Source organism: Etheostoma spectabile, chromosome 4 (genome assembly GCF_008692095.1).
Source record: "Etheostoma spectabile isolate EspeVRDwgs_2016 chromosome 4, UIUC_Espe_1.0, whole genome shotgun sequence".
In the NCBI taxonomy this organism is placed as follows: domain Eukaryota; kingdom Metazoa; phylum Chordata; class Actinopteri; order Perciformes; family Percidae; genus Etheostoma; species Etheostoma spectabile.
The window spans coordinates 22640642-22650988 of NC_045736.1; the positions used below are offsets into that span (position 1 = coordinate 22640642).

At 40.2% G+C, this 10347-nt stretch overlaps 1 protein-coding gene across 1 annotated transcript; it reads left to right on the forward strand.

The window, feature by feature from the left end:
• Window positions 1-5871: 5871 nt before the first annotated feature.
• On the forward strand, window positions 5872-9021 carry LOC116687848 (keratin, type II cytoskeletal 8). The gene is made up of 9 exons (XM_032513523.1): window positions 5872-6225; window positions 6957-7165; window positions 7271-7331; window positions 7424-7519; window positions 7653-7817; window positions 7931-8056; window positions 8161-8381; window positions 8476-8534; window positions 8635-9021. The coding sequence occupies exons 1-9, from the start codon at window positions 5872-5874 to the stop codon at window positions 8754-8756; spliced, it is 1413 nt and encodes a 470-aa protein (XP_032369414.1). The 3' UTR covers window positions 8757-9021.
• The last annotated feature ends 1326 nt before the right edge of the window (window positions 9022-10347 follow it).

Consider the following 10347-nt stretch of genomic DNA (forward strand, 5'->3'; position numbering starts at 1 on the left):
GAGAACTAAAAATGATTGCCTCTCACTCTTATTGTTGTGATTGAACTGTAATTGTTTGTCCTCTGTCACTAACAGACATGTTCGGAAACTCTCACTAGAAGCACTACAATTTATTAAAAAAATTATAATTTTCAGGGGGTTCTGAGATTAAATTTATTGGACATTAAGCCTGGGGTGGCAGTAGCTCAGTCCGTAGGGAGTTGTAATATGACCTGGAGCGTCACAAGTTCAAGTCACGGTGCAAACCTGTGGGCTGGTAGCTGGAGAGATGCCAGTTCATCTCCTGTGCACTGCCAAGGTGCTCTTGAGCAATGCACTGAACCCCCAACTGCTTTGGACGCTCCTCCAATAAGCAGCCCCTTCACCCTGACATCTCTCCATTAGTGCGATAGCATGTATAGATCCTGAGCATGTTTGTAATTCAGGCCTGTGTTTAATGTGTGTGCAACTGTACTACCTGAGAAATATTTTGATTTCCCCTCGCACAATAAAAAGGGTCTAAAATCGCCCATGCACACAGCTGTGATGGGTATAGTAGCCCTTTCCTATTTTGCACATGGCTTTCTTAACTAAAGGCTTTTTTATTTGATAGCAATAAAAAATACACCTCAATGAATTGCAATGAAGTTCCGTTGGAATACAGAATACATTTCATTACTCAAAGTTTTTGAACAACATATTTGTCTTAACACCATTGACACTTACCAGTTATGTTAATTAATTCATCTTTTTTTTAACACCAGTGTCAATGGAACACACATCTATTTGCAATCTGTTGCAAAAAATGTGTAACATTAGAAATGCAAATGCACACATCTCTGAGGGTTAGAAAAAACACCTCCAGCTCCCTCAGCACCGGTTCCCCCCCAGTGTTGCGTACTGAGCCCACTGCTCTTCACCCTGATGACCTATGACTGCTGTGCCAGATTTAGTACAAACCACATCATTAAGTATGCAGATGACACAACAGTGGTGGGTCTCCTCAGGGCCGAATTGGCCTACAGAGAGGAGGTGAAATACCTGGTGGACTGGTGTGACACAAACAATCTAATCCCGAATGTCAACAAAACAAGACAGATTGTTGTTGACTTCAGGAAAAATCAGCCAAGTCACACCCCCCTCCTCATCAACAATGTCGCAGTGGAGCAGGTCAGCAGCATCAAATTCCTGGGGGGTGCAGATCACATACACTTTGACCTGGTCCCTCCACACCTCTGCTCTGTTGAAGAGAGCACAGCAGCGTCTGCACTGTCTGCAAAAAGCAAACCTCGGCCCTCCCATCCTTGCCACTTTCTACAGAGGGACAATAGAGAGCACACTGACCAGCTGCATCTCTGTCTGGTCGGGGGCCTGCACCGCCTCAGACTGGAAACGTGAAGAGCGAGTAGGGGGGAAAGCAGAGAAAATCATCGGGACAGCACTTTCTTCCATTCATGACACTGCTCGCAGACGCTGCCTGACCAGGACTCAGTCAATCACTAAGGACCCCAACCATGGACTGTTCTCCCTGCTGCCCTCTGGCAAGAAGTTCAGCAGATTCAAATGCAGAACAACCAGGTTCCACAACAGCTTCATCCCCCACGTCATAAAAGCATAAGACTGCTGAACTCCCTTTGATCCCCCTTCCCATACATACACAAGTTACTTTACATAGACACTGTGAACCCTATTTGCACTAATGTAACTGCAATACATCTGGCTGCTATCGATATTTGCACTAGTCACAATCGTCTTATAATAATAATAATAATAATAATAATAATAATAATAACATGTTTTTAATTTTTACATTGCACATACTTTATATTGCACATGTACTTATATCTATATTATTTCTCTTTTTACCTGTCTTCTGTTTCTTTTCCTTTTTCAGAGCCTTGGAACGAAATCTCGCTCAACTGTATATGTGAATGTGCAGTTGAATGACAATAAAGTCTTTCTAAGTCTAATTGTAGTTCATCCATTTCATTGAAAAAAAGGCATTTACCACTACAATTCCAGTTGGCCTTTCAGGCTGCTGCAGTTGGTGTAGCAGGTCAGGGCATTCTGCTTCTGGGATGAGGTACAGTACATCGATATTGTCTTCATGCATTGGCACAATTCTTGTTTGTGGTATAATTATTTTTATACTGTTATTATTATTATGTAGCACAATGCAGGCATGCTTGCTGCGGCCCACACAGAGATAGTTCAAGCAGGCAAATCTGTGGTTCTGTACATTTAGGCACTTGATTGTCCCTGTTGTTTTACCATGGACATGGCCATTGTTGTACCTCTGCTGTGAGTCACAACCGATGGTCGCAAAAGATGTCATCAGCCAGACAAGAAGGGGGTAACTATAAGAAGGATGCCACCTGGAGCAGCTTGAGGCATGTGTTACTTGATTGCTTTCCTTTGAAATACGGGAATCATGCACGGACCCAGGCAAACGCAAAATACAATTGATAATAAAAGCATTTTCCACAAGCTGTACATTGATGCTGTGGCCCTTTGTATTCACAAACTCCCATTCTCTTGCATGAGGTGTCTGAATATGCATGTGTGCAATCGATCACTTCAATGGAGTTAGGCATCCTGCCCAATAAGAAAAATGTCCTCCTGGTCGGGTTTATTTTGTCTTAATTCTCAGGGAATTTGACAAATGACCCAGATGACTGGTCAAGGCAGATGACACTAAATGGAACACATGGCCCACTGAGGATATTCACACTGCTATCCACCCGCAATCACTTAATGAAAGGAACATGCATAAACATGCAAAGCACTCAGCAACTGCTCCCACTCAGTCAAGACATGGCTCCTCAAAGTGGCAGGTTCTTAATGTTAACAAAGAGTATTGAACATGACAAGAATGTCATCTTGCCCTAAATCTGTGTACTATACATAACTGTACTACATGCTTATTTATTCAGTGAAACCTTTCTATCCAACTATGCATTTTTGACCTACTTGACTGTATCATCTCAATGTTAGTTTTGCTCACAAAAGATAAAACACAAAACATTTAACTTTATTAGTGATAAATTATGATAAATGAGCACCTACAGTCCTGCAAACATTTTCAAGATGGCTGGGGGAATTTTGGTTGACTGGTTGCAGTTTTTTTATCTTTACAAATTGGCAAAAATCAAGCATGGTTAGAAAAACCTAGCTATCTACTCAGGATCACAGGATTCCTGTGTATTGTTTTGCCTATGAGACCATACAGGTTAGATTGGGGTACTGCTCTTACATGTCAGGAAAGGCGTTAGGCAGGGTGGGTCACTGTGTCCATTCTTGTTCAACTTGTATTTGGTTGACTTGTTTGGCCAGTTAAATAGTAAAGCAGGTTGTGTTTTTGGTAATCTCATGGTTAATCATTTAAAATATGAAGATCTTTTTGTAAGATTTTGTACCTGCAGTGCTGGTCTTCAACATCTGTTGGATACAGTATACAATAATCTTCCAATATTTTGCTAGTTTTGTCACCAGATTTGATTCTGAAAAGACTAAAGTTATGATGATTTGATGCAAAGACCAGAGAAATTGCTGGTTCATAGGTTCTTCTTCAATTAATTGCATACAATTTCATAAATTAATAGTGAGGTTAAAAATAGCATTACATACAACATTTATTAGTATACATAATATAGAATGGCATGTTTACAGATGGCTTATTATATATATATATACATATATATATATATATATATATATATATATATATATATATATATATATATATATATAAGTATTTTATTCCTTGAATATTATTGTGCATGCATTAACATGTAGCAGCATTTAATGTTGTAGGTGGTTAAGGTGTAGGAAGTTGTATCTGTACAATACCATATATTGTAAGCAATGTGTTATTAGGTAGTTTAATTAATAATATAGCCCTTTTATGTGCGTGTTTAATTCTAATGAAGAACACTGATACATAACTAGTAACTGTAGCTGCTGTCAAATGAATGTAACTGTGAACAGTACAATACTTTACTCTGAAAAAAAAGAGTACTATGTCATGTGCAACATTGAAATGCTACTTGAGTAAATGTATTAATAACTTTTCAGGTCATGTGAGTTGATAATTTACACATTTGTATGTTCAACAGAGCAGTATTTATACTGATAGTGACCAAACAATTCAAGGACTTGTGTGCTGTGCGTTAATTACTCATTTTGCAACATCTTAATGATTACATTTTCAGTTAAGCGTGAACCAGTGGACGGGTACTGCAGAGAGAGTATTTTTTCATGCTTTAATGTGAGAGCTATACCTGTTAACTTTTACCTCTGTGAGATATTCAAGCACTGACATTATCTGAATTGTTTATACTTATAAAAATGTAGGTTGAAGCTAATTTCTTTCAATTATGCTGCTAAATGAGTACACTTGCATAATGGTGGGACCTATGCACTTCACCCTGGCTGTTCTGGTTATGTAGTGCCAAGGTTAAAGACATTTTTGCATAGGAGATAATATGAAAAATGTAGGCACCTACAGGTTAAATTTATTTTTTTAAATGTGAGGCGTGTTCACTTTGTCTTTATTATTTGGTGCATATAGAACTACAATATGCCTAGAATGACTTAAACTAAAAATTGTGGTAACTTGAACATAAAAGGACAACAGGAACGTTGTGTTACGTGTAGGGAAGGGGGGACCCAAATGCAGAGACAGGCAGGCAGGCAGGAGAGAGTTTCACAAGGTTTTAATTTCACAAAACGAAAACAGAAAGTCCACACCAACACACAATCCAACAAATGCAAAAACAAAGTCCAAAATCCAAAAAGGTCCAGGGGAAAAAGGCAAGACAAAACAGGAGTACAAAGGCAGGGAAAAACTCACAGTGAAACACAGGCCACAGGAACAAATGTGGAAAACTCCAACAGAATACACAGAGCAAGACAAAAAAAAAATCTGACAAGAAACAAGGGGGATCACAGACAAAAAATACACAGGGTAACAAGGTAACGAAAGGCAGGTGACAAGAGGCCTGGGAAACCGGTGGAAAACACCAGGTAATCACAGGAGCGGGAAAACACAGGAAGTAAAACTAAAGACTAGACAAGACAGGGACCCAAACTTCAAAATAAAACAGGAAACAGAACATACAGACACTCAGGGGGAACACAAGACAGGAACAACAACACAAGACCAGGGAGGAAACACGGGGAAATAACAGATAACAGAACAAAGAAACAGAATAAAAACCAAAACCTTAACACTTTGAATACTTCATGTGCATTATACAGTATGTTCTAACATGGTTTATGTTCAAGCGTACTGTAAAACTAATTGAGTGCACCAAATAAGGACTTTGTTTGGTTGTGGAAAGGTACTAATGCTGGCTTAGGTTACAATATTTATTTATTCTAAAAAGGGGATTTTGATACACGTGTATTTTTTTGCCTCTTACTCATCCACAGCTTGAATCCAATAATAATTTCACTGCTGTAACCACTAATCAGGCTACAGGAGTTTCACACGCAAAGAGGCTCTTTTAACTTACATAATCACATTTTTACTCCATTTCTTTACCTCTAACTCTCTTCACCTGCAACCTGTTCTTCTCCTTCAGCCTGTCCTGGGGCAGGGTTTGTCAAGGCTTATCTTCTGACAATCCCCCCCTCCCTGTTTTACAGGACTGGCCACTCCTGTCATTCATAGCCTGAGGCAAATGGGCTGAGGTGGAGAGGAGGGTGGACAGCAAAAGTAAGAGTACAGGTTGAAGTGGCTGAAGAGGATCCTCCCACTCCCTCGGCACAGACATAAAAGCCGGCTGAGTCTACAGTCCGACATTCAGAGGGACTCGGCTCTCCTTTTGAAGACTGCTCATCTCCTCTTCTCCTCTTCTCAGAGCGTTGATAACATTTACCACTACAAACATGAGGAAGGCATACTCAGTCAGCTCTAGTAGCAGCACCCGGAAGTCCTTTGCACCAGTTAGCAGCTACTCCGTAAAAAGATCCAGTTATGGTGCTGGAGCGGGAGCTGGTGGTCTTGGTTTTAGTATGTCTTCAATGGGTGGTGGATTTGGTGGTGGTTCTGGTAGTTATGGCTTTACTTGTAGCCAAACAGGAGGTGGCTTCATCGCTCCACAGATCACAGCTGTCCAAGTCAACCAGAGCCTGCTGACCCCCCTGAACCTGGAAATCGACCCCACCATCCAGGTTGTCCGCACTCAGGAGAAGGATCAGATCAAGACCCTCAACAACCGCTTCGCCTCCTTCATCGACAAGGTTAGTTCCTGCACGCTTTGTGTGACTGTCTTATGTACAATTTACTGCAGGCCTTGTTATCTTAGTACTGACCACCTGCATGCTCTTCCTGGGATACATTTAGTCCTTACAGCTCAAGTTGCTCCTGCAACCTGTATTAGAAAAGAAATGACCAGAAACTTAACTTAAAAATATAGAACAGTAACAGTTAGTAAGGTTAGTTCCTGCATGCTCTGTGTGACCATCTTATGTACAAAAACAATTCAGACAGAGCTTCAAATAGTCAATTAAAGCACCAACCAAACCAAATTTGATACACAGATAATATAAATATAAACTAATATATAAAGAAATTGCTTTTTGAAACACCTGGAAATTATTGCTGGTTTTGTGTCTCCACAGCTTGTATCTATCTCTACAATACCTTTAGGTATTTAAATAGCTTGAACAGCAAAGATGGAAAGATATGCCATCATGAATAGGGTGTGGCAATTCAAATATCTAGCTATCTACAGTCCTGCAGATAATGGTGAGGCCTTTTACAACCCGATACCACAATGGCAACCTTTTTGTACAATGGCTCCCATTAAATATTATGAAATTATTTGAAAAATGATAGAGCCCAGAAACAATTAAATTAATTTGAATAGTCAATTAAAGCATCAGCCAAACCAAATTAATAAGCTATTATAAGTAAATAAGGTTTTTTGAGGAGACATCTGACAATTATCCCTGGTTTTGTGTCTCCACAGGTCCGTTTCCTGGAGCAGCAGAACAAGATGCTGGAGACCAAATGGAGCCTCCTGCAAGACCAGACCACCACCCGCTCCAACATTGATGCCATGTTTGAGGCTTACATTGCCAACCTGCGCAGACAGCTCGATGGGCTGGGCAATGAGAAGGGCAAGCTGGAGGGAGAGCTGAGGAACATGCAGGGCCTGGTTGAGGACTTCAAGAAGAAGTAAGTGCTTGCAGGACATAAACACTAATTATAAAATATGCCTTGATATGAGAAGATATTCAAAATGAAGCAGATTTACTAAAGAGTGGACTTGTGTTCCAACAGGTATGAAGATGAAATCAACAAACGTGCTGCTGCAGAGAACGAGTTTGTGCTCCTGAAGAAGGTGCAAATACATCAAGATGGCAATGATTGTTTTTTAATCTTAGGTTTTGATCAAATCTGGCCAGTTCTAACATTTATCTTGATTTTCATCAGGACGTTGATGCTGCCTACATGAACAAGGTGGAGCTGGAGGCCAAGGCTGATGCTCTTCAGGATGAGATCAACTTCCTCAGGGCCGTCTATGAGACGGTATGCATCTATAATATCTAATACTTCATAATACTATGATAACCATTTGAGTTAAAGGTGATAATCATTCACTTATTGTGTTAATCAAAAATGTCAAGACTTAATTGTTTTACAACAACTACTGGTTCTGTAGGAGCTTCTTGAGCTGCAGAGCCAGATCAAGGACACCTCCGTCGTCGTGGAGATGGACAACAGCCGTAACCTGGACATGGATTCTATTGTGGCTGAAGTCCGTGCTCAGTATGAAGACATTGCCAACCGCAGCAAGGCTGAAGCAGAGACCTGGTACAAACAGAAGGTGAGTAAAAGACAAAGTTAAGGTTCATCCCATGTCTTTAATATACACTTGCAACACCTCTCTCAACCTTCTGGATCATCTTTTTGATACACCTTGATGTATTTTCATAATAGTATGAGGAGATGCAGAGCACTGCCGGACAGTATGGTGACGACCTGCGCACAACCAAGGCTGAGATTTCTGAGCTGAATCGCATGATCTCCCGTCTTCAGAATGAGATTGAGGCCGTCAAGGGACAGGTATATTACGAGACCTTCTCATGGAGGATGCCTTATTATTAACACACTTCATTGTTTAAGAGGATTTGCAATTGTTAAACCATCTGTGACATCATTTTCCACAGAGGGCCAGCCTGGAGGCTCAGATTGCAGAGGCTGAGGAGCGTGGTGAGCTGGCAGTGAAGGACGCCAGGCTCCGCATTAAGGACCTGGAGGATGCTCTGCAGAGAGCCAAGCAGGACATGACCCGCCAGGTGCGCGAATACCAGGAACTGATGAATGTCAAGCTGGCCCTGGACATCGAAATCGCCACCTACAGGAAACTGCTAGAAGGAGAGGAGTCCAGGTGCGATAAACATACATATTTAATGAAGTTTCATGACTGCAGCAGTTACTTCAACTCTGAATTGGGCACTAACATGTCATTAATCCATCATTAGACTGTCCAGCGGAGGCGCAAGTGCAACCATCCACGTGCAGCAGTCCTCTGGAGGTGGTGGTAAGTTACAGATTTTATAAATCAACATAGTGATACCTGAACCAACAGACCACACTGACAGATGGATGAATGAATGATGACACGTTTTTTTCTGCTCCAGGATACTCCAGCTCCAGCTCCAGCGGTGGATTTGGCTATGGTGGCAGCAGCTTGTCTGGTGGTTATGGCGGTACTGTTACCAAGTCCACAGTCTTATCAACCAGTTCCAGGAGAGTGTATTAAAAAGGAGAGCCAGTCATCTTCCCCTTCAGAAACTCTTGAATTTTATCAAAATCTGCACCCATTCATGATGCTTTGCAATACTATTAAGCAGGTTCCATAAGAATAAATATATTGTTACACTGACTGCTACCACTGATCCCAGGCAGCTTTTCATACTCTTCTTAAGAGTAAGACTTTCTGTTTAAAATCACTTATCAAGAGTTTCTGAAGGTAAACATGGCCTTGAACACACAAGAGACAACATAAAGTGTTAAATCTCAGCAAAGAACCTGACATACATGTTTACAGTTTCCCTTTGAACAGATTGGCTACTGGCTTATTTTTTTTATTCAAAATTTTCCATACTCAGTTTTGCCTTCACTTGCCTTCATGATAGAAATTCTGTTGAAACCAGATTTGTTTTGTAAAAGCCTTACTACAAACATTACTGGTGAATGTCCCAGCACATGACATTGAATGAATTTGAATAAAATCAAGCTAAGAACTAAATGATTGCCTCTCACGGTCATTGTTGTGATAATTGAATGGAAAGCTGTTTCCACACTGAGATTTCACATGGTGGCAGTGCTGTTCCACTTTTTGCTACTCACTTCCTACAAAGTTTTGCAGTCCGCCAGATATGCATGTACATTATTTCAATTCTACATTGTCATTTCAAGAAAATATCAAAATTGTGATTGGTAAAGTTTTTAAATCCACAAAGCCTCATTCATTACTACTCAGTGAGATCACACAAAAACTAAAAAAAAGACGTCGTGCAGACACTCAGTTTCACTAGATCTCCGAGGTTGTAGTGTGTTGCACAACAATGCAAATACTCTGTAACCTTGTTTGATAATACATTATTTAAGTACATTAACTACAATTTTGTTTCTGCAAACACAATGGTGTGTTTATGTGCCCTGTCCACTCAAAGTCTTTCTTGGGATGTTAACAAGAAAGATTATTTCTTCATCTTCACCTCAGGCTGAGAGTGCTGGCAGTGATCATACATTTAATTATTACCAATCAAACTTTATTTATTTCATAACTTGATATAATGATGGGAATTTTTACTTTGAAAAAAACAACACTATATACTATTGTCTAAAATGACAGGCCAGAAGTAAGTCATAACCACAATTATTTTAGGTTGTAGCTTCAATGTAGTATAAGATAAAGATGATCATTTATATTATGTTGAGTTAATCATAGTATGATGTTTCAGAAATATAACGTTTTCTGGCACTTTAAAGAGCATTTTTCAGGTTTTATTTTCTTACAAACCTAGTTTTCTTAGGGAACACACCTGTAAGCATGTGATCTCACTGCACAGCAGAGCAAAGTTCATTAGGAGGCTGATCCTTCCATTTTCTTTGCCCTTACTGCTGCGTGAAGAAGCACAATAATGAGCTATTGATTGAAGCTCTTCCACAGGATTGGAATAACTCCTCAGGAGTGATTGAAAAGATTGACCTTACCCTTAACCAGTGCCCAGCACCACAATCAATAAACATTACACCTTCCACAAACCTTGACACCTCAATCGATATCGATGAATATTAGCAGCAACCGTACGGGAACACTGAATAGCAGTGTGCAGCATGTGGGG

What these genes read in the sequence shown, in the direction of transcription:
- LOC116687848 (XM_032513523.1), top strand. Translation starts at nt 5,872, where the DNA reads ATGAGGAAGGCATACTCAGTCAGCTCTAGTAGCAGCACCCGGAAGTCC. An exon ending in AGACCTGGTACAAACAGAAG is followed by an intron (nt 7,818 to 7,930) that starts GTGAGTAAAAGA and finishes TTTTCATAATAG; the next exon opens with TATGAGGAGATGCAGAGCAC. An exon ending in GCAGTCCTCTGGAGGTGGTG is followed by an intron (nt 8,535 to 8,634) that starts GTAAGTTACAGA and finishes TTTCTGCTCCAG; the next exon opens with GATACTCCAGCTCCAGCTCC.